This window comes from Tauraco erythrolophus, chromosome Z (genome assembly GCF_009769465.1).
Source record: "Tauraco erythrolophus isolate bTauEry1 chromosome Z, bTauEry1.pri, whole genome shotgun sequence".
Classification (NCBI taxonomy): domain Eukaryota; kingdom Metazoa; phylum Chordata; class Aves; order Musophagiformes; family Musophagidae; genus Tauraco; species Tauraco erythrolophus.
Window position 1 is genome coordinate 71,563,430 of NC_141496.1, and position 24,996 is coordinate 71,588,425.

A 24,996-nucleotide genomic window follows, 5' to 3' on the forward strand; every position below is an offset into this window, starting at 1 on the left:
CTTTGCACTCAGTCCCTGCTCCCACCCCTCTCTATGCTGCATTTTCACATTGGAGTTCTGCCATGATGTCCCTTTTAGCCAAATCCTGATAGACCTGCTTGTCTGCCTTCACATCAGAGTGGACCATTCTTAAGCCTGGAGGATGCTCTTCTTAATGGTCTGCCAGCTTTCCTTAGCTCCTTTGCCTTTCAGAGCAGCCTGCCATGGATCCCATCTACCTGCTCCACCTGCCTAAGTCCAGTTCTGCCCATCTGAAGTCTAGGCACTGTACTTTGCTACAAGATTTTTATTTTCTCTTTATCTTACTTCAACTCTGATGTGCATGTTCCTGTAGGGTTCGTTCAGCAGACTCCTGCCTCTTTACTCAAAAGGAGAAAACTCTCCATCCATCCATTTACACTCTTCTAAACAGCCTAACTAGCAGCTACATCTGAACTTTGATCTTTCCTGCATTTCAGTATGATATATTCCTAGTTGCTAGATTGAACTATATTTATGCTTTTCCTAAATCAACCTCTGTGAAGCCAAGACTCCTTGATGTGTTTGATTATGAAAAAGTGGCAGCAGTTATTTTTCATTAGGTTCTTGTCATCAGAGCTCTTTGTGTTTCTATTAAAAAAAAAAAAAAAAGCGGTATCTTAGATGAAGTACTTTTCATGACAGTAGCTTGATTAGGTTACGTCTTAATTCCTTATTCAATATTTATTCTCTTTACTACTTCTATTTCAAGCTTTGAATTGAAACTGACTTTTTAACAGGCAGTTACAGAGAAATGTATTTTTCTCCCAAAAAGAAGAAATTGGAAACTCTGAACATTTGTGAGCAATATGAAACTGAATAATACTTTTGTATTTTCTTCAAAACTGGCTAGTTAAGAAAGTTTTCTTCAGGCTTGTCCAGTGTTCACAGTCAAAAGTGAGTTCGTTTTTCTGTTCTTTAGTTGCTTGTCAATTTATAGTTCACAGGCAAGTTGACTCCCTAGTTCCTATTTGCTAATGCAAATTGAATGTATTCAGATGTGTATGATGTCTGGGAATGTTTGAAATTAACAAACACATACTATAAACCAGTATTTTTAAACATATTTGTTTCCAGCTTTGGAGAATCACTTTTGTCTCAAAACAAAAATAATCCTGAATTTTGAAGGTGTACTACATGAAAATGTAGACTTCGTTACACACGTAACACACAACCGCCACACGATTTCTGAAAATTCTTCCTGGTTCCTTTAGAAAACACAAGATAAGTATTTCCCCTGCCATCTGAATAATGCTTTTATTTTCCCTGTCTTACAGGAGAGGGAAGTGAGGATGCTGCAATCCAGGCACCCAGCAAGGAGGAACTAGTGAAATGACGAGACTAGACATGTGTTTCTTGTGTGGTTGTAGTTGAGGCCATATCGCTGTGGTCTCTGCAGACCAAAGCTTAAAGGCTCTTTTCCACCTGAGAGTTTGCAGGAAAAAAAAAATCTTTTCCATCTTTGTTTTTCCCAGCCGAATCTATCAAGAAAATGCAAATGGAATTCAGGAAATCTTTGGGATTGGCTGAAACTGAAACTTCTCTGAAATAATTCACTGACTCCTCGTCTCCTTCCAAATTTATCACTCAATCCACACAGACTTGGGTGTTCTCCAACAGGAATTCACTTGTAATTTATTGCTATAATCAGAATAATGGTGAGGAGAAGGGAAACAACCTGGCACAGATATTTGCCCTTTCCAACGCTTCTGGCAGAGTCTGCCACAAGAGGCTGGTTAACAAGACGTATGGTTACAGATGAGATGTAAAGTGCGCTTGTAGATTCAAAGCTAAAAGACATGAAACAGAGCAGGAAGACTACTTTTTAGCTTGCATAAAGCTCAACAGCAGCTACTGCTGAAGCCTATGTCAGATCTGGCTTTTCTTCTGGATTTCATTAACTCTCCCCCCACCCTAAACAACAACAACAACAAAGCAGCAAGCAGTAAGACGGCAACTTCTGTACATTCTTCAGGTTGTCCAAGACAAGACAAAACCATGACAGAGTTGACAGCACGGTCACTGGATGAATTCAACACTTGAATTCAACACTGGTAAATTTAGTGCAACGTAACACGCACTGAAATGAGACACTAAGTGACGAATAGTAGAATGAAATAGAACCACATAAAGGAAGTTGTGAATAGCACTCAAGGCCAGGTGGTGAAAACCTTTGTTCATTGCAAAATAGTGACTGATGGACAAGAAAAATTTGTTAGGGGAATAGACTACCATGGCAAACAGTGAGGTAAATATTGCTTAGACACTGAATTCATTTAACATTTGATTTTAATTTAAAAAAAATGGATATAGCAAAAATGTGAGAAAGGTGCTGAAAATAGTGACAGAAATCAGGAGGAAAAAGAAGCTTCTATAGAAAAAGAAGCCTGAAAAAAGCAGGAGAGGAATGGGAGGGTGTGACAGAAATATACAGCATATCAGATGACATTTTTTCCAACTTTTGGAAAACAGGAGTGCTGCTACCTGTCCTTCCTTGCAGATGGTGAAGCTACCTACGTGCCATTGTACAAAGTGGCTCACAGATCACTCGGGCTTGCATTTATATGTGTCTAAATATGTAAAAATGCATAGATGTATGTGTATATATTACCAAATATGTTTTCATGCATATGGAAACATATGTCTTTATATACACGTATGCAAGTCATACGTACATATGTATCTCTTTGATGTATATGCTATTGTATATCATGTATACATATGGTTGCTCTTTTGCCATGAAAATGACATGATTTTTTATACTCTCAAGACAAAAGAGAGTACAGTTCCCATGCTCTTTTGAGACTTTTTTTGGTCTGTTTCTTTCTCTTTTTTTTTCCCAACAGATATTTTAAAAAGAGGTGAGCATGATTCTACTGTAAAATAGCTTCCACATTGTCGTGGGTTAGGCCGATCCGGCAACTAAACCCCACGCAGCTCTCCTAGTCCAGTAAAATAGAGAGGAGAGAAAAATGTAATAAAAGAGCTGAGGATCGAGACAGGAACAGAGAAGCACCCACCAACCACGGTCCCGGGCAAAAGAGGCTTTTTCTTAATGCAAAACTATTTATTAACAGCTACCTACAAAAGAGAAAAGCAAACAAAAACGGTTACTTGAGAGAATAACAAGAAAACAAAGCCAGGTCTTAAAATCAACACCACTCCCCCCCCTTTGCTGCTTCTTCCCGGCTCTACCTCCTCCCCCCAGCGGCGCAGGGGGGCAGGGAATGGGGGAGTGCAGGTCAGTTCATTCCATGTTGTTACTGCCGCTTCTCTTAAAGGAAAAGGAGTCCTTACACCATTGTCCCTTGCTCCAGTGGATCCCCTACTCACGGCGAAGGCGTGAATCCTACCCGCTGGGGGGCAAATCCTTACCCCATCGGATTTTGCCCCAAGTGCGGGCTTTACCAGTCCTGGACCTTTAAGGAGCTGTAGCCACTCGCTCTGGCGTGGGTCATCAACAAAACTTTAAATGCGCTCCGGCGTGGGTCGTCAGATCGACCTTAAATGCGTCTCCGTACAGACTTCAAATGCGTAAAATGTGTAAAATGCGTAAATGTGTCTCAACCTGTGCCCATGATTCACAATAGTCTCAGGCTTAGGCATCTCTTCTCGACGTGGGTCATCCACTGGTTGCGAGTGGGTCTCTGCTTGCTCCACCAAGGACTTGTTTGCAAAGGGGTTGCTGGCAAGGGGGACTCAGCCACGGCACACGTTGTTCCGTTCCATCTTCACTGACCTCTTATCTGTGTGGCCGTTTCTTAGATTTCAGTTCTGTCTGGGTGAACTCGGCCCGGTGGGCGCCCCGGCAGCGGGGCTCTCCCCGAGTTCCCCAAGCGGCTCTGCCGCCGCCATCCTCGACGGGGCGGGCATCGGCCCGGAGCGGGCACCGGCCCGGCCCAGCCCAGGCCGCCGGCCCGGCCGGGAGCCGGGTGCAGGGGCCGTGCCCCCCTCTCCCTTCTCCTTGCTCCTGGGCAAAGGCACACCTTTCCGGTTCCTTTGTCCGACGCAAATAGGGCAATTCGCAGAGGCGCCGATTGGCTCAAGCCCCGAGGGGGACGGGAGTCCGGTGTGATGGGCAGCTTCTGCCACACGGACCTCCCCCCCCACTTCAAACCATAACACACATCTGAGACACTATTTTGTTTATCACCAAGCCTGGATATATAAGTTTTTTTCAGATTCTACCAATGTCTAGATAACGTGCATTTAGATGGGAGAAATGAAGCAGCATCCTGCCAGGGGGCATGCCACATTATTCAGTGATATTGCCACGTGGTCAGAGTGACAATCAGCTTGAAACCATGCATTAGTTCAGAAATGTTGCTTTCTTCAGCAGGACGGCAACAGCGGAAACATCTGCAGCAGTGGAGACATTGTGCCACATATTTGCATGTGCCACCAGAATCGCAACCACTTCTTTACAGGACTTCTTTTTCAACATGGATTTAAATTACCGAGGAAAATGTGTAGCAAAGATTGACTTGAAATCCAAAACCCACTAGGATTTTATTCTGGGTCATGTACTAGGTGGAAACTCAGGTGCTTCTCCAAAAGTCCACTGGACTTTGAAAAACAGACATAGAATTGCTTTTTGAAAGTGTATTTCAAATGTTTCCTCAAAGAAACAACTGAAACAGCTATAAAGTACGGCAACTATTTTAAAATGCTCAGAATCGGTGGTAAAAACACCGTCTTTTTGGATTGTTTCACAGTGCAAGAAGTTTCTGGGGACAGACTTGTAGTCATGTTTCTGTAGTTGGCAACTTTAACTTTTTCATTCATTTCACCACATTCTTTCTGTGCAACGCCTGCCTTTCTCTTTGTTTTCACTTTTGCTTTAAATAAGCAATATCATGAAGGATCCTATTTCATAAGGGAGTGCAATGACTTTAAATAATTTCATGCTCAACCCCTCCTCCCCCAGCCAAAACCCTTAAACAAAGGCGCTGGCAACCAAAGAGCCTCAACTTTCATTCAAGCTGTGATGTTATGCCTTCTAGGAAATGAACATAGAATCATAGAATCATAGAATGGTTAGGGCTGGAAGGGACCTTCAAAGGTCATCTAGTCCAACCCTCCTGCAAGGAACAGGGATATCTCCAACTAGATCAGGTTGCTCAGGGCCTCATCCAACCTGTCCTTGAACGTCTCCAGGGATGGAGCATCCACCACCTCTCTGGGCAACCTGTTCCAGTGTTCTACAACTCTCATAGTAAAAAATTTTTTCCTAATATCCAACCTGAATCTACCTCCCTCTATTTTAAAACCATTACCCCTTGTCCTATCACAACTGGCCCTCCTGAACAGCCTCTCCCCATCTTTCTTGTAGGCCCCCTTGAGGTACTGGAAGACTGCTATAAGGTCACCCCGGAGCCTCCTCTTCTCCAGGCTGAACAGCCCCAACTCTTTCAGCCTGTCCTCATAGGAAAGGTGCTCCAGCCCTCTTATCATCTTCGTGGCCCTCCTCTGGACCCTCTCCAACTGGTCCATGTCCTTCTTATGTTGGGGACTCCAGAACTGGACGCAATACTCCAAGTGAGGTCTCACGAGGGCAGAGTAGAGGGGGAGAATCACCTCCCTCGACCTGCTGGCCACGCTCCTCTTGATGCAGCCCAGGACGTCGTTGGCCTTCTGGGCTACAAGAGCACATTGCCGGCTCATACTGAGCTTCTCGTCCGCCAGTACTCCCAAGTCCTTCTCCTCAGGGCTGCTCTCGATCCTTTCTCCGCCCAGTCTGTATTTGTGCCTGGGATTGCCACGACCCAGATGTAGGACCTTGCACTTGGCCTGGTTAAACTTCATGAGGTTGGTACAGGCCCACCTCTCCAGCCTGTCGAGGTCCCTCTGGATGGCATCCCTCCCTTCCAGCATGTTGACGGCACCACACAGCTTGGTGTCATCGGCGAACTTGCTGAGGGTGCGCTCCATGCCACTGTCCACGTCACCGACAAAGATGTTGAAGAGGGCCGGGCCCAACACGGACCCCTGAGGGACGCCACTCGTGACCGGTGTCCACTTGGACATCGAGCCGTTGACCACTACTCTCTGAGTGCGGCCATTGAGCCAAATCCTTATCCACCGAGTGGTCCATCCATCAAACCCATGCCTCTCTAGTTTAGAGAGAAGAATGTCATTCTCAGTTACAGTTTGTTTCATAGTCACACAGGTAACACTAACACAGGCACTTAACTTTCGGTGTGGATTGAACATTTGCTTTGAACATTTATTTGACAGTTTAATTAAACATTTGCTGACAGGCTGAGAGAGTTGGGGCTGTTCAGCCTGGAGAAGAGAAGGCTGCGGGATGATCTTATTGCAGCCTTCCAGTACTTAAAGGGGGCCTACAGGAAAGCTGGAGAGGGACTTTTTACAAGGGCGTGTAATGATAGGACAAGGGGCAACAGATTTAAACTGACAGAGGGGAGATTTCGATTAGATCTAAGGAAGAAATTTTTCACTCTGAGAGTGGTGAGGCACTGGAGCAGGTTGCCCAGAGAATTTGTGGATGCCCCATCCCTGGAAGTGTCCAAGACCAGGCTGGATGAGGCTTTGGGCAACCTGGTGTAGTGGAGGGTGTCCCTGCCCATGGCAGGGGGGTTGGAACTAGATGATCTTTAAGGTCCCTTCCAACCCTAACCATTCTGTGATTCTATGATTCTACTTTAACCAAACCGCTTTGGTTAACTCTTTGGATGTCTTTCATCCAAGTATAGCACCACTTGTCTTTCAAGCTTTGTAATACAAACAACATTGCTCAGATGTCTCTTCCATTGACATTTATTTTTTATGAGATGGACATATCGCCAAAACAATTAAAGCAATCCCAAGTACATCTTTGCTACACCGTTGGAGAACAGCTCCCTTTCCCACCAAACTCACGCTCCACGGGGCACAGCAGAAATAGAGCACCTGCTCTGGAAGCAGCCAGCAGCGCGCTCTCTTCCCGCACGGCAAAGCGCCAGCGCGCCGCGGCTCCACACGGACTCGGCCGCCGCGCGCGCGGCACGGCGGGTCCCGCAGCGCGGGAACCGGAGGGGAGCGGAGAGACGCGACCGGCGCCGGCAGCCCGCGGGACAGCAGCTGAGGAGAGCCGGACGGGGCGGGGGCGATGGCGGCCGAAGCGCTCCCCCGCCACCGCCGAGAGGGAGAGCCGGCGGCCGGGAGCGCCGCGGAGAGGGCGCGGGGCGGCAGTCGGCGCAGGAAGGGCGCTGCAGCTCCGCCAGCTCGACCGGGGAGCGATGGTATCCGCCCGGCAGAAGGCCGCGCCCTCTCTGAGCTCTGCACCCGCCACCACGGGCGCAGCTTCGCAGACAGAGCTCCGACGGGAACGTGCTGCTACCCGGGTGTCGGCTGCAGGCTGTGCCCTCCTCGTGCCAGTACCGGACGCTTCCCACTTCAGTCAGGCAGGACACATGGCACAGAGGGTTCCCTATGATCTCCTCACCAGGCAAAACGCCGTGACTTAAGGGATAGAGGGCAATGGCGAGAACTTCCTGCTCAGCGCAGTAGGTGCATCTCCTCTGTGACCACCAAAGCTTGCCAGGTGCCCTTTTGTGAACCGTACGAGGCTCTGCAAGGGGAACCAATGATGAGGACAACAATTCATCTAGCTTGGAGGTGTCACCAAGGTTGTCGGGACTATGCCCTGTGTCAAAATGGCTTCCATCAAAAAAAAAAGATGGGTCGTTGTCATAGGAGACTCTCTTCTGAGGGGAACAGAGGGTCCAGTATGCCGACCTTATCTTCTTAGGGATGTCTGCTGAGTCACGCTCTGCCGGTGCCCTAAGGTGACACTCTCAATTGGTCTGCAGAGAGGGCAGTCTGGTTTCATCTCTACCCAACGCAGGATGCAGGCCAGGCAGAACTGGTGGCCACAGGGCATCGCATAAGTGACATCATTTCGAGCATCATGGCAGATGGCTCATCTCCTCTCTGTCTCAGCCACCATGTTTGTACTACGCAGCGGATTGGGAAGAGCTGAGGATGAGGAGCCACCCTCCCTCACTGGTGCCGTGCTGCCAAAGGGTGTCGTGCACTGCAAGAGGGAGAGGTGCCATAGTCGCTCACTGTCCAAGGAGAGAAGGAAGAAATGCCCAGGTCCCTCAAAAAGGAAACCCTCCTGGATCCTTGAACTCCACTCCGTGCCCCACAGCCACCGCCGTGAATCCCATACACTAACCTGCTTGGTGTTTGTAATGCCCTGTGTTGGAGATTTTGGAGAAACATCAGAGACAAAAAGATGATATGCAGGACGTTGGTACTCCCTTCCCTCCTTCCTTCCCTCCTTCCTTCCCTCCCTCCTTCCTTCCCTCCTTCCTTCCCTCCTTCCTTCCTTCCCTCCCTCCCTCCTCCTTCCTTCCTTCCTTCCTTCCTTCCTTCCTTCCTTCCTTCCTTCCTTCCTTCCTTCCTTCCTTCCTTCCTTCCTTCCTTCCTTCCTTCCTTCCTTCCTTCCTTCCTTCCTTCCTTCCTTCCTCCCTCCCTCCCTCCCTCCCTCCCTCCCTCCCTCCCTTCTTCAACAGCCATTAGTAACTTCTTCCTGCTCTTCGGAAGCTCTTCCATGGCTGTGGCTGCAGCAGGATTTCCTGCCATGAGGTGCTGCCCACATGGCTCTGGGGCTCCGGGGGCTCTTGGTCGACAATGGGGTGTAGGGGGCATGGAAAGGCAGCAGGAGAAGGGAGAGAAAGCAGCACGGGGAGACTTTGTCAGGGAAACCAGAATTTATTTCTTTTTTTTTTTTTCAATTAACGGAAGTTGGAGCCCTGTTAGTGCTGCTGGTGGGGCGGCTTCTTGCAGGGCGGGGGAGAGTCCCGGGAGTCGGGGGCCCTCCGCTTTGGGGGGCGCTGCATCCCCTCGGGTGAGCGGTCCCTGTCCTGGCCGGGAGAACTCTCCTGGTGGGATGGCCTCTTGCAGGGCGGGAGAGAGTCCCGGGAGTCGGGGGCCCTCCGCTTTGGGGGGCGCCGGGGTCCCTCAGATGAGCGGTCCCTGTCCTGGCTGGGAGCGGAGGGTCTGCGGCTGCAGCCCTGGGCAGAGGGTCCTGCCACCACCTCCCCCGGCTCCTCCTGGAGCTGCTCCTGCTCTGCAGCGATGGGCACAGATGGGGGTTGTCCGGGACCCCCGCTGAGGGCGGCCGCGGACATGCCATCATCCTCCTCAACGTCAGTGCTTGAAGAGCTTCTGGAGGAGGCCAAGCTGGAGGTGGGAGTCCCCACTTGGGAGCTGCTGCAGCTGGAGCTGCTGGAGCTGGAGCCGGCCACACGGCTCTCATCCTCATCCCTGGCAGCCTGGGAGCGCAGCAGCCTCTGGGCCTCCTGGCTGCACCGGTGCGCAATAATGTCGATGACACCATGCACCAGTGGTGCTGTGTGTTCCTCGAGGTAGACATGCAGCCTCTGGACCATGAGTTCCTCATCCGGACCATAGAGGCACAGGCAGTGCAGGATGATGTGCTCTGCAGTATTCACCACCCACCACCGTGCCCCATATATTGCCTGCAGCTCCTGGCGCAGCCAAGGCAGCACGGGACTGAGGAGATGCTCTTGTCTTTGGAAAAGTTCTGCCCAGACCTCGGGCTGGAGGCCATCCACAATAGCCCCGGCATCTGTCCCCGCAGCCCTCCGCTCATCTGGGGACAGCATCCCCTGCGAAGAGGGCGGAGGGAACGCCACTGGGGGGTGGGGGCTGTTTTCGGCCGGGCGGCCGGGAGCTCTGCCTTCCTGGCTTCTGTCATCTGGCGACTCTACAAGGACTGTGATGACAACGTATTCTAGACCGTCACCTTCTCCCGATACGGGAAACCTGACAGTCTCCATCTGTCTTCTGCAGAGAGGGCACTCTGGTTTTATCTTTGCCCAATGCAGGATGCAGCGCAGGCAGAACTGGTGGCCACAGGGCATCGCATAAGCGACGTCATCTCGAGCGTCACGACAAATGGAGCAGATCCACTCTGTCTCAGTCACCATGTCTGTGCTCGACAGAGGGTTGGGAAGAGCTGAGGATGAGGAGCTGCCCATTCTTGCTGGTTCTGGCACTGCCAAAGGGTGTGATGCACTGCGAAATGGAGAGGGGCCATGGTCACTCGCTGTGGCAGGGAGGGGAGGGGAGGAAGAAACACTGAGGTCCTTCGAAAATTACACCCTCCCATCTCCCCAAGCCCCACTCCCTGCCCCACAGCCACCCTGGGGAGACACTTCCCCACACAGCTCACCTGCACTACTGCCAGCACACACTGCAGTGCCCGGCTGCCTGAACCAGGCAGTGCCGGGGAAACACAGGGGATGGCTCTGGAATGGGCACCGAGAGCTGCAGACAGCAGCCCCCAGAGCGCCACCCAGCACCAGGAGAAGCCTTGCTCCACGCTCCAGACCTCGCAGGCACGTCTGCCAGGAGGCCAGGCACAAGCCAGACTGGGCCATGCTCTGCTGGTGCCCCAGGGTGAGCAGCGAGGGATGCCAGGTCACAGCCTGTTGCTCGGTGACATCACAGTCCACTGTCCAGATGACATGCCCTCCACCTTACGGTGATGTCACAGTGGCCCATCTGCCTCCACGGCACTCCCACCTCTGCACCTCTGTAAGTTTCTGAAGAAAGTTGGGAGTGTTTCAAACAGCATCGGGTTGTTTTACTGAATCGTTCACGTGTAACAGGACTTTGATTTTATCAGTAACCTGGTGGTTGGAGACGCTCTTACAGTGCGCTGCGTGCCAGACTGCACATCGAAAAGAAACTTTACCTGGAGAAAGAGAAAGGCTCTTTGCCTGCTAAGGTGGGCGCACAGGTGGCCACGTGGGAAGGGAAGTTACCAGAAGAAAGGAGAGAAAGCGAGGCAGGAGGAAGTTCAGTCTACCTCTCACTTTTGAGTGACAGCACTTTTCTGAAAATGTACACAAGAGATCTCCTTATCCCTGGCGTAAAGGTCACTGGGGAATTTTCCAGAGTGGTTGGCTAAAACCTGACTCAGCAAAACTGTGGGATTTCAGGAGGTGAGAATTTCACCCGTAATGATGTGACGCCCATTTCCTTCCTGAGGCTGAACACTCACAGAGGCTTCAATAGCTCTTTCCCTTCTGCAGTTACGTATTTTTGCCCCAATCTGCAATGAATAAAAAATTCTGTTTACCTGGGATTCATCCCTTTTGCATCAAGCAGGAAGATCAGACATTTCAGACTCTTAATCCCCATGTCTTCATACAGGAACAGGAATTCACTGCCTTTGGAAAAAAAAAAAAAAAAGAAGAAAAAAGATGAAAGGGAATTAAGCTTAAAGATAAAACCCCAAATGACAATTTTCTTGAATTCTTCCTTAATTCCCTAGTTCTTTGCTGGTTTTAGCTGGTTAAATGTTCTTTTGCTGTCAACCAATTCCCTAATCTTTCATTTCTTGGCACAGGACCTTCTCATTTTCTCTGACTGATAAAGACTGCTGTCTTCTGCTCATTAGCATTTAAAGCTGTTCTTTTAGCAGGCTATTCTATTATTTCCTAAGATGTAATTAGGAAATTCCTTTAATTAAAGGGCCATTCTTCTTCTGAAACTTTCCAGCTATGAGACCACTTGTTGCTCTCTGAGAACAGATACTCTCTGGCTGTTGTTACAAGTGCGTGATTCTTCATGAATCTTTTTATTGCAGTTGCACCTGGAAGCAACTGGAAACCTCTACCAAGGATAAGCACCTACCGTACTTTGTGGCAGTGTCTGTATGGACACACATCTTCTAGAACCAGTGATGGTGCCAAGAAACTTACGTTTGAGTAAAAATATGTGATCAGGAGGGAAGGCCAAGCCATGTTTTGAATGGAGAATCGAGGCTAGAGGTTATTATGATTCAGCTAAGGACAAGATCCCTCGTTTTGTCTGCTGCTGTAGGAAAGCATTTTCTATACTGCAGCATCCTTTGGGACTCGCAGATGCTCTGACTGAATCTCTTTCCCAGCATTGCAACGGATGTGCCATTCTGGAGCGCTTTTCCGCATTCAGATGCACAACGGGAGGAGAGTTCAGAAGTCTATGTTAATCTCCCATATAATGAAAGAGTAATTGGAGGAAAATAATGGGAATGACCAAAAATGTAAAGGAGGCTGTGATATACGCTGGCGTATCAATCCAGAGTTTTTGTGGCACACAGCTCTAGATTCACACACTCATGCTGTCCTTAACCTAATCTGTCAGGTTTTTCTGTCTTCACTGGAATAGGAGCAAATTGTGATGAGCGTAGAAAATGCAGGAAAAGAAGGCAAATTTTGGAGGAAGTTAGTTCCTGGTTTGGGGAAAACGGTATGCCAAAAGAGTGCTGTGTATTCAAATAAAGATTTTGTACCCAGAGCAAGGTTTCAGATATCATAGGTGTCAGCTTTGGTTATGAGCTTCCCAAAAAAGAGTGCCAGTATCTCTCCCTGTGCCAGCTGGAGGTGGCTGGTGTGATACATGTGCCACAGTTTTGAAATGCAGAAAACAGGATGTCAAAGCCAGGCATTAACTGTTTTCCAGAGCTTAGCATAACTTTGCAAATCCAAAGATCCTTTTCAAATCATCTTTTTTTAAAACAAATATCTTCTACAGTTTGTGCTAAGCCTTCTTATAAACAGCTTTCAGGTTTCCACGTTGTCTATCATAGCTTGCCCTGAAGCCCCAATTTCTCAGTCAGAGAGTGCATTTCTCTCAGGTTCTTCAGGACAGGATACTATTACAGCTATTGCCATCTCAAGTCTTGCCTGAAATGTGTCTCAGTTTACTGTCAAACCGCCGACCGAATTCCAGGCAAACAGGATGTTTCATTCTCCTGCCACTTAAATTTAAATTTATCTTAAGCTACCTGTGATGACCAGGAAAAAAAAGCCAGAGAGAACCTTTCTGGGCATCAGTTTCCTGTACTGAACAACCCTCCGCAGATCTCTGACGTGAGATTGGGGCTTCTGCCGTATCCAGGGCATTTTCTCTGCAAAATAAATAAATAATAAATGATAAATGTGATAAATAGCAAGTGTGGTCAGCAAACTAGAAAGAACAGCCTGGAACTGCCAAGGTAAAGGAAAGGTAATTCCAGCAGGAGGAGATCATGACCACCAACTCACTGACCACCTACCCAAATTATACCACTGACTCAGAAAAGAACAACAGAAGTAGGAAACAGAGCATGTGAAGTAATTTACATGTACAGCGAGAGAGAAGAACAATGAATATGTAAATATACTAACGGTTTCAGGAAAATGTTATGAATATGTACGATTCCAGTGCATAACTAAGTTTCATATCCAGGGTGTGGGTGTGCAGGCTCGGTGAAGATATCGCCTATGCACCCTGATACCAAGGCCTTACCGATTCGCATGCTTTGCGGGTTTGCTGTGTGTTGTAAGGAGAAGTTGGAGGTATTAAGCGCCTTCTTGTGAGAAGATATACAAACAGGATAGTCAGGTGCCTGAGAAGATGAACGATTGAAGATAGTAGCCACTCTGGATTGTGACCGAGCAGGATGTACCAACTAAGACCGGTAGCTTCCCCAAGGTAAGCTAAGAACAAGTCAAATATGGATAAGTGACCTTGGATGAAGACCAAAGGACACAGCAAAATTAGTGGTTCAAAAGCATCCCTCTGACTCAATTAAGGACACAGGAAGCATGCGTGAAAATATGTAAATAAGTTAAGGAAAAGATCTCAAATATGTATACGAATCCTGGAAATCTTACGCATATGCATAGGTATCACAAACAAAAGGTTTGTAATTTTAGCCTTAGACAGACACGTTAAAAGGAATTATTCCCCAAGTCTCCAGCACTGCGATACAGCATGCCTACCTTCTACAACTTCAAAACAAGTCTTGGAGGGTTTTCTCTGCCGACTTTTACGGTATTGTCCAGTACCATGACAAAGTAATGCTACTTTCTAACACTACAAATTGTGTTAGAGAGTTTCTGTCCAGAAACTGGGGAGGGGAAGGGAAAGGCACCAGAAGAAGGGGCAGAAAACAGCACCGAGAGACTGTGTCAGGGAAATCAGAATTTATTTCCTTTTTTTTCAATTAATGGAAGTTGGAGCCTGCTAGTGCTGCTGGTGGGTGGCCTCTTGCAGGGTGGGGGAGATTCCCGGGGGCCAGGGGCCCTCTGCTTTGGGGGGAGGCCAAATGGCAGGTCCTCCACGTTGCAGCTTGAAGGGCTTCTGGAGGAGGCCAAGTTGGGTGTGAGAGTCCCTGCCTGGGAGCTGCTGCAGCTGGAGCTGCTGGAGCTGGGGCTGGCCACATGGCTCTCATCCTCCTCCCTGGCAGCCTGGGAGCGCAGCAGCCTCTGGGCCTCCTGGCTGCACGGGCGCGCAATGACGTTGATGATGCTGTGGAACAGCAGTACTGTGTATTCCCTGAGGTAGACCTGCAGCCTCTGGACCATAAGCTCCCTATCCGGACCATAGACACACAGGACGTGCAGGAGGATGCTCTCTACAGTATTTGTCTCCCACCACCGTGCCCCATTTATTGCCTGCAGCTCCTGGCGCAGCCAAGGTAGCACGGGATTGAGGAGACGCTGTTGTCTTTGGAAAAGTTCTGCCCAGAACTCAGGCAGGAGCCCACTCACAGTAGCCCTGGCATCTGTCCCTGAAGCTCCCTGCTCAGCAGAGTTCAGCATCCCCTGTGGAGAGGACGGAGGGGATGCCATAGGGCGATGGGGTCTCTTTGTGGCTGGGTAGCTGGGAGCGTTTCCTGCCTGGCTGCTGGCATCTGGCATCTCTTTGGGAGTGTGACGTCACACTCTAGATAGTCATCTTCTTTCATCACAGAAAACCTGACAAACTCCATCTGTCTTCTGCAGAGAGGGCACTCTGGTTTCATCTTTGCCCAACACAGGATGCAGCCCAGGCAGAACTGGTGGCCACAGGGCAGCACATAAGCGACGTCACCTTGTGTGTCGTGGCAGATGGGGCAGCTCCACTCTGTCTCCATAGCCACGTTTGTGCTCTGCAGCAGGTTGGGAAGAGGATGAGCAGCCGCTCTCCCTCACTGGTGCTGGTGCTGCCAACGGGTGTGATGCACTGCAAAATGGAGAGATGCCATGGTCATTCATTGTCCCAGGGAGATGAGGGGAGGAAGAAACTCACAGGTCCCTTGAGAAGGACGCTCTCCCAGCTCTGCTTCAGTATTAAAACTTGCTGCAAGACTAATGAAATGATCTTTAGGAGAATTTATCACCTTCATTACCTGTTACTACAAAATTTGTCATTAAACTGACATATCTCATTATGCAGTACTCTTTTTAAATACAAGACATTAGAAAAATCCAGCTCTCAGAACAAATCCCGAGAATTATTCATTTAGTCAATTCCAGAGGGTTGGAACAACACAACTTGCCATGCTTAGCTGGAGGACACCATGCATGATGAAAAATACCATTTCAGTAGAGAGGGATGAGTAAACGCAAGTACCTCTGGGCAGCGCAGAATATCAGAGTTGCAGAGGATTTTTGGTCTTCAGGCTAAAATAGGCATTAAGCCTCATGCAGTTTACTATTCAGGGGTTTTCAGGGTTAAAGCTGAAGTAAACAAATTGTAATAAAAACTACACTGGCAAGAAAGATTCTATTTTAAAGTTTTAAGCAAAACATCACCATCAGGAGATGTGTAAGAGAGAATCCTTGAAAATACATGCTAAAAGATTCTCAGGAAACTGCTGTTTTTTCAGCATTGAACAGTTCTCCTAAAGCTCAACTCTTCACTCATCATTATCCATCTTCCAACACCTCTAGGAAGAGGAAATGTTCGTTCACATGATTTCCTGCCCTCCCTCGCCCCCCCAGAACATGCTCGTATCAGTTTAAAGAGGCTACTGCACAGATAAGTAATCTACAGAGCTGCTGTTGAGTGGAGAATTCACTTGCACAACTACCTGCAAACTGATTACAGAATAAAAACAGTACAGCCTCTAAAAAAATCAAAAGAGGGAGGGGGAGGGGGAGGAGGGGAGAGAGGGAGAAAAGGAGAGAGGGACAGGGAGAGAAGGGGAAGGGGGGAGGGAGAAGGGGAGGGGGAGAGGGAGAGGGAGCGGGAGAGGGGGAGAGAGAGGGAGAGGAAGAGGGAGAAGGAGAGAGAGGGGAAGGTGGTTGTTAAAGAGCTCGTGTTAAAGATGTGACTGGTATTACACGAAATATAAAGAGTACAGCAGTTTGGATTCAAAAGCTCATCTCGATGGTTTTACTCACCTCGTTATATACTTCTGTCACGGGTTACACCGCTCCGGCAATCAAACCCCACACGGTCGCTCACTCACCCTCCCCCACCCCAGGGATGAGGGAGATAATTAAAGGAGAAAAGGGGAAACCCATGGGTTGAGATAAGAACAATTTAATACAAATAAGTACTACACAGTGTAGATGCTCACCACTCCCTCTTATCCAAAGCCTGTCTTGTCCCGAAGCTGCAATCCCGGACGAATGCGAGGCCCCGAAACAGAGAGCAAGAGAGAGAGAAAGCACCCTGAGAGTCTGAAAGTGAGAGTCCCGGAAGGGCAAAAGCCCTTCTTTCCGGCTGACCCTCACTTTTATACTGGGCATGATGCTGCATGATATGGAATAGTAATTGGCCAGTTTGGCCTCAATCCTAAATCCAAGCACAAATCATAAGAAGAGTTGTGAACCCCTTGTCCCGGCTATGCTCCCCCGTTATCCTGTTGTGCTCCTGCACACTGGCAAAAACACAGCAAGCTGAAAAGTCCTTGAGACCTCAGTGCCAACTACAAACATCAGTGCGCTGTCAGCATTCTTCTCAGAGCAAGTCTCAGACTAAAACCAGAACATGGAGCTCTTCTAGCTGCTAAAAAGAAGAGCTGACTCTGTCCCAGCTAAAACCAGGACAACATCCTTAAGGGTATTTCAATACAGCTTCTACCCATTTGCACATGAAGAAACAGGTTGTCTATGGTGTGCCAAGTATACTGATAATTTCTACGGTCCTATAACAGCCAAAGTTTTTACATTTGCAGAAAATTAAGTATCATTTTCTTAACCTTTTACAACAACTCTCAGCTAGATAAAGTACTTTACATACCTCTCAAAGGCTTCTAAAGAGTTAATGACGTTAAGGGTGGCTGAACACTTGTGAGAACTGCTGTCCTACTGTGAAGTGTGTGAAGGCTACCTCAGTGAATATATAAAGAAACATAGCACTGACAAGGGAGCTCCAACTATTTACCAGTGGGTTCTTTAGGCTGCAGGTACTTGATGCACATTAGGATCTTACAGTGCTTTAGAACGTGGTACTAGGTTTTCTCTATAGCTGAGGATTTGCAGCAGGTGGAGTTGAACATGTAACACCAAGACAACATTTTGCAGTCATCTCACAATGATCCAAACGCCTGCTGCATTCAGAGAGCTAGTCCTGCCAAGGAGCACATATTCCCGGTGCCTGCTTCAAGCTCACACCACAAACACAGCTATGAAACCATTCTCACTGTTTAACCAGCAGGAGGATTAAAGCACAGGAAAAGCTGAGACTGTCAAAGTCCAGAAAATAAAACTGCTAGATTGGAGCACTGGGTTCCTACTGAATCGGAACCAGAAAAAAAACCCAACAAACTGCACTGTAGCAGTTTGTTGGTGCACAGTACATTTTAAAATCCGGTTTAAAGACGTTCTTACATAAAATAAATCTGAAATACCTTTATTAAGTTTCTGTTAACAGTAACACGTCATCTATATTTTACTCCTGGTAGTATTACATCACTCCAGTTTTATCCAATTCAAGTATTTCTGTACTACTTATATACTTACAGAAATATCTGATATTTCTGTACTTCATCCAATAGCATTTCTTGCCCAATGGAAACTCAACAAAATCCTGTTATTTGCCACTAAGGTTTGCCTTGGGGCAAGACAACTAAGAAACTGACCAAAAAAAACCCCCAAAACAAAGAACATACACATGCACATAGCTATACAGAGACTTCCTCTTCACTGCAATGAAAAGAACAGATGAATTACTGTCTCTGCTACACCAGAATTTTGGAAAGATTTTGAATTTTAAGCCAGATCACAAAACTGACAGCTGAATAACAGATGTGTTCTCAAGGCCTGGCTTGTGGTTTGAAGCCAAAGAATACATAATGCATTCAAGAGGAGAGGACGCCAATCCTAGTATTTTTATTTAGCAAAAATGACACATTATATATCTAAATGATGAAAAGACAAGGGCCTAAACCTGGATCTCTGAATTCTGTAAAATAATTGCCATATCTCTAGATCTTACTGTGCTTCCCATGGAGATAGCTTATGGAAGTTCATTGTTTTTCTCTCTACTGCATGCTTTTAGACCTGTATTCATCACTGAGAAATTAAAAAAAAGGGGGGGTGGGGGGAGAGGGGTGTGTGCAAAGAGTGGAATCAAAGAACCACCCAGGCCATAACTTTCAAGTGCCCATTCAATTTTTCTGAAAAATATTAGTTTTAAGATAAAAAACAACACACATCCACCATATCACCAAAAGGCATAAGTTTCATTGCTGTTTTGTCTGTTCCAGAAAAATCATCTAGCAGAAGGCTGAAAGTAGGCAAAAAATAACAGATTAGAAAGTTAACCATTTCAACGGAAAGCCTGCAAAGTAGTTCACCTCCAAGCTTCACAGATAATTGCACAGTTCTCCACTCATATAACATTTCTGTTACATAAATTCTTAAAACTCAGAAATAAAGGCAATTATGAGCATCTGAGATGGGAAAAAAAGAAAACATGGCTCGCACACGACACTGACAGACACAAAGGTGCTATGGCCTGAGTCACCTGTAAATGTTTTTTAATGTCAGTGAGGAAAAGTTGTGTAGTACAAATATAATACATCTGGTATGCTATAGGAAGTTTAGATCACTGTTTTGTGCACACATTTTTACCTGGGTATATGCACAATTAACCTGTAACGAAGTGATCAGACTTGGGAATTTTGAGATTAAATGTGGCAAAATCCAACAACTCCCACCTCTTCCAAACTGGCTTTTATTATCATATAATCTTCATATTATAGGCTTAAGCTCTCCAAGCTAAGATTAAACTGCCAGCACCAGTCTCGCTCTCAACCTTACTGATTCAGCACTGCCTAATGCATAGCCCCAGCCTGCTCCTGCATCCTCAACATCCAAGCTGCACTTGTTTCCTAGTTTTATGGGCAACCACAGTCTTCAGCTTCAGTACTGGAGCAAAGTACGCAGTCCCACACCATCTGGCAGTCACAGACTTACTTTCTTTTTCCATCTAAATTACTCATAAATTGTGCAAACACTAACTTAACAATTTCTGTGCCACATTTTTGAAAGCCGTTATACTATGAAATGGCTGCTGGTTTTCAGCACAGTGTTGCTGGATGTCTTATTTTCATGGCATTGTTTCAAACACACAGCTGAAGGACCTAACATATTCATTCATGAGTTTGCTGCCATCTTTATTTTTCCTCAGTATGACTTCTCAAATCCCTTTCTAGGTTTCAGATAAGGCCTCCAATAGACTAGATCACTAGGGCACCTCACATATTAAGATTACTTCTTTCAGGGAAGACTTTTTTGAAATTAAACTTTATTCATCTTGATAGTCGAACTAGGATAGCAAATCAGCTAATAAATCTGCAGGATAATTTCAGCTCTACTGATAGCATCATCCTGACATTTTTATGAAAAAAGCATGTTCATATGATCTTCAGTTAAATCTTCAGTTTCTTGCAGTTAAATTTTTCTCGTTTTTCAGTAAGCCTACAAGAGCCACAAAGTTGCCATTTCTTCAGAAATCTTGCAGGCACACAGATGAGGCAAAGTCTCAGCTTCATAGAATCATAGAATGGCATAGGCTGGAAGGGACCTCAGAGATCATCTAGTTCCAACCTCCCTGTCATGGGCAGGGACGCCTCTCAACTAGACCAGGCTACTCAAGGCTCCGTCCAACCTGGCCTTGAACATCTCCAGGGAGGGGGCATCCACAACTTCTCTGGGCAATTTGTTCCAAAGTCTTACCACCCTCGTACTGAAGAATTTCTTCCTAAGATCTAATCTAAATCTGTTCTCCTTCAACTTAAACCCATTTCCCCTTGTCCTATCAGTGGACACTCTTGTAAAAAGTCCCTCCCCAGCCTTCCTGTAGGTTCCCTTCAGGTATTGGAAGGCAACTATTAGGTCCCCCTGAAGTCTTCTCTTTTCAAGGCTGAACAATCCCAGCTCCCGCAACCTGTCCTCGTAGCAGAGGTGCTCCAGCTCCTGGATCATCTTTGTGGTCCTCCTCTGAACACGCTCCAACAAATCTATGTCTCTCTTATGGTGGGGACACCAGAACTGGACACAGTATTCAAGGTGGGGTCTCACAAGAGCAGAGCAGAGGGGGAGAATCACCTCTCTTGACCTGCTGACCACGCTTCTCTTGATACATCCCAGGATGCGGTTGGCCTTCTGGGCTGCATGAGCGCACTGCCAGCTCATGTTGAGCTTCTCATCTATAAACACCCCCAAATCCTTCTCTTCAGGGCTACTCTCAACCCACTCTGTGCCCAGTTTGTATTTGTGCCTAGGATTGGCCCGATCCAGGTGAAGGACCTTGCATTTTGACTTGTTGAAGCTCATGCAGTTTGCACTGGCCCAATTCTTAAGCCTATCAAGGTCCCTCTGGATGGCATGTCTTCCCTCAAGTGAGTCCACGGCACCACACAGCTTGGTGTCATTGGCAACATGTCGCTGACAAAGATGTTGAACAGCACTGGACCCAGAACAGACTCCTGAGGGACACCGCTTGACACTGGTCTCCATGTAGACATCACACAATTGACCACAACTCTTTGAGTGCGACCATCCAGCCAGTTCTTTATCCACCGAGTGGTCCATCTGTCAAATCCGTGTCTCACCATTTTAGAGAGAAGGATGTCATGTGGGACAGTGTCAAAAGCCTTGCACAAGTCCAGGAAAATGACATCCGTTGCTTTACTCATGTCACAGAAGACTTCTCTTAGGCTACAGGCTTTCATCTGAAAAATTATAAAACAGGGTGCATATTAAAAGATGACATGTCTGAAAACACCTGTCACTATCTTCTAAGTACAGTCTTAGAAGATATTTATTTTTTCATAATTGGAATGCTCCCGATCAGGTATGGTGCCTCATAAAAATACACAATATCATGCTGAAAAACTGTAGGTAACTAAATTGAAAGATCAGGAGGAAAATTGCTTAGAAGATGAATCCATTGAATGAACACATTGATGAAGGCAAACTTTGTTGTGGTGCTGAATAGCTGTTCTATGTTTCCTTTGGATGGAGGCAAATAAAGTCTCGTGTCAAAACAAACTAGTCACACAAAGCAGAAGCTATCAAGAGAGAAGCTTAGCACTGTGTGATGGGAGACATAATGGATTCAAAGAAAGAGGATATATAAAAATAAAATGAAGAAAAGGCCATAATCTGAATGGTTGACCAGCAGGTGGCTGTCAAATGTCAATATGTTCATTCAGGAGAGATGGTATCCTCATGTGCATGCAAATAAAACTGTAACATGACTTGGAAAGCATATCCCATTTTCATCTACAGCTGGAGCTGACCAGACCTCATTTAAGGGCTATTGCTACCTCAGGCAGCGAGTGGCACATCAACACAAAACTCAGGAGCTTAAGAATCACATTCATTCTTGGTTGTAGTGTTAGTAAAGTCTAGATAGCATAGTCTTTCATATTTTTGAATCAACTCGAGTCTCAAATATTGCCAGAACAAACTTTATTTAGCACATTACCAATTAAACACCTGCAAGTTAATTAAAGGGAACACCTGTATTTTATCTTTCCAGTGCCTTGGCCACACCTCAAAGCTGTTCTTTCCTTCTGGACACATTTAACTGTGGCAGCTCATTTCTTCTAATTTGGATGTTTTCTCCATTTGGAATTTTCACTTGTGCTTGAATAAAGAGAACGCGGGAACTATGTTTGCTACATCTTTTGTAAAAGGGTTTTGTTTCTGTTTTCATGTCAAACATAGTTTGCTTCTCATCATTTACTAAGAGGCACTTCCCTTATTTGTCACTAATCTGTTCATGGAATAGAGCAGAAAATGCTCAGCACTGCTTATACAATCTACCGTAGCCACTAGACTTTATATAGACCACATATAGTCTTAAACATGCCTGTGTCCATCTTCTGCACTACTCTTTGTGGTAGTGCGTTCAGTTTTTTATTGAACTAATGGTCATTCTGATTTCATTAGGCCGCTGTTTTACCAATGTTAAGATTGAGCAAGGCAGGAAGAAAACCTAGCAGCCAGCTGCCAGCCATACAAAATTCCTAAGAAAAAGAGGTTGGTGACATTTTGTTAATAAAAACTCTGAAAGTAACGTTAAGTCTTCCAATAGAAAGTATAATGTATCTTATACTCAATGATGTCTGAGAGGATAGGGCAGATATTTCACAACACCAAATATTTGCTCTGACCAGTATTAAATCCCTCCAAATGTCATACAAGATTCACATACACTCTTCTTTGTCATAATGTTTTTCAATTTTTTTTAGACTATGAAGGAAGAACAGGAATGGCAGCTATTGTGCTCAAACCTGACCAAACCTTTAATGGAGAAAGACTTTATGAGGATGTTGTGGATTTCCTTCCAAGTTATGCCCAACCACACTTTGTGGGAATCACGGTAAGACTATCAGTTGTCTCCTACTTGTATTTATCTTCTGTCTGACCTGAAAATTGGTCTCTACAATCACAGAATGCACGAAGTAATTTACAGTATCAAGAACTGAAACACAAAAGGTGCTACTAGTCTGAATTATTGTTGCTATTATTATGAAGTTAAGGAAATATTTGATTAATTAAACTTATATTTTGCTTTAAGGAACCATTCATACCTAAAAAACCTAGATGTGATGAATAGCTTGGAAAAGTTGGATTTTGTTTCAAAGCTCTTCATCTTTAACTACTATGTTCTTCTAGCCAATGGAAGACTAAGCAGATGTACATGGGTAATATTACATATAATAAGTGTCCTCTTAGAAAGGACAATATGATCCATTTAAAACCTTTTCCTAATATGTATTTTCTTGAGGTGATTATTATTCACTGTGACTGACAAAGCATCAAAGAAATATCAAGTTCTTTGCATCAGATAGTACAGTGAAGCTCTTATAATCTGAGAAGTAAAACGTACCCATGTGCTTTAGACTGAGAGAACTGTATCCCAGCAGAACTAGGATACAACTCTTTTTAAACATGCACCTTAAAAGTGCAAGGATGACATTCCTTGTGTACTCCCCACAGGCTGACCTTCTGCAGCAGGACAGGAGAGCATGAACTGCAAAGAGCAGGACAGGGCCCCATATTTCATCTTTTGAAAGTTTGTGGCAGACAGTTTTCTGCTGCTAGGGGATGCTGAGAGGTATTCAGCAGTTTTGCCTCTCCCTGAATATTGATAAATTGTCTCAAAGGCACAAGTGTGATTAAAAACAAGATGGCAACATAATAGAATGAGTGAGACTGGAGAGGAAGAGGAGAAAAAGAATGCATACATTTGGAAAGAAGTGTGATTTCTAAGAGAGTTTAAAGAATTAAGGAAAGCTTTTTTTTTTTTTCACTAACAGATTACTGTACTAAGCAAATGTATCTTCAAATGCAGTTGACAGAGGGACCACTGAGTGCATAAGGAATTGAAAAGAGTTGAGGTCAACGACTCGATGTCCAAGTGGAGGCCAGTGATGAGTGGTGTTTCTCAGGGGTCAGTACTGGGACCAGTGCTATTTAACATCTTTGTTATTGACATGGACAGTGGGATCGAGTGTACCCTCATCAAGTTTGCAGATGACACCAAGTTGTGTGGTGTTGTGAACACGCTGGAGGGAAGGGATGCCATCCAGAGGCACCTTGACAGGCTGGAGAAGTGGGCCTGTGAGAACCTCATGAAGTTCAACAAGGCCAAGTGCAGGGTCCTGCACATGGGTTGGGGCAATCCCAAGCACAGGTACAGGCTGGGCGGAGAATGGATTGGGAGCAGCCCTGAAGAAAAGGGTTTGGGAGTGCTGGTGGATGAGAAGCTCAACATGAGCCAGCAATGTGCACTTGCAGCCCAGAAAGCCAACCATATCCTGGGCTGCATCCAAAGAAGCATGGGCAGCAGGTTGAGGGAGGTGATTCTGCCCCTCTGCTCTGCTCTTTTGAGATCTCATCTGGAGTACTCCATTCAGTTCTGGGGTCCCTCACATAAGAAGGACATAGAGTGGTTGCAGCGGGTCCAGAGGAGGGCCACGAAGATGATCCAAGGGCTGTAGCACCTCTCCTATGAAGATGGGCTGAGAGAGTTGGAGTTGTTCAGCCTGGAGAAGAGAAGGCTCTGGGGTGATCTTATTGCCGCCTTCCAGTACCTGAAGGGGGCCTACAGGAAAGCTGGAGCGGGACTTTTTACAGGGGCATGTAGTGATAGGACAAGGGGCAATGGTTTTAAACTGTCAGAGAGGAGATTTCCATTAGATATAAGGAAGAAATGTTTTACATTGAGGGTGGTGAGGCACTGGAACAGGTTGCCCAGAGAAGCTGCAGATGCCCCATCCCTGGAAGTGTTCAAGGCCAGGTTGGATGAGGCTTTGAGCAGCCTGGTGTAGTGGAGGGTTTCCCTGCCTACGGCAAGGGGGTTGGAACTAGATGATCTTTGAGGTCCCCTCCAATCCAAACCATTCTATGATTCTATGATTCTATACTACCTACAGTGCTTCAGGAAAGCAGTGCCCTCTTCTGGGCACTTCTTTGGAACAGACTTCTTGTGATTCCATTTGATAGAGAAAATCTATATGGAGCTCTAGGGTCTATATGTATGGAACTGATTAAAGCTGTTTGCATTTATGTGTTCTCTGACTAAAGCTTTTTTTAGCTAATTGAAGGGAGCTTACCACCAAAGATACTATTAGTACTAATTAATGAATATTTACACATCTGTAAATTCTTATTAAAGGAGATAAACCCAATTTTATTTAAAAAATCAAAATGATAAAATGCATGCTGTTACTTT

At 46.2% G+C, this 24,996-nt stretch overlaps 1 protein-coding gene and 1 pseudogene across 1 annotated transcript; both read right to left on the minus strand.

The window, feature by feature from the left end:
• Positions 1-8,783: 8,783 nt before the first annotated feature.
• On the minus strand, positions 8,784-9,980 carry LOC147526470 (E3 ubiquitin-protein ligase Topors-like). The gene has a single exon (XM_086629903.1). It carries the CDS (start codon positions 9,978-9,980, stop codon positions 8,784-8,786), a length of 1,197 nt encoding a protein of 398 aa, XP_086486029.1.
• Positions 9,981-14,006: 4,026 nt separating this feature from the next.
• On the minus strand, positions 14,007-14,944 carry LOC147526471 (E3 ubiquitin-protein ligase Topors-like; annotated as a pseudogene).
• Between the last annotated feature and the right edge of the window lie 10,052 nt (positions 14,945-24,996).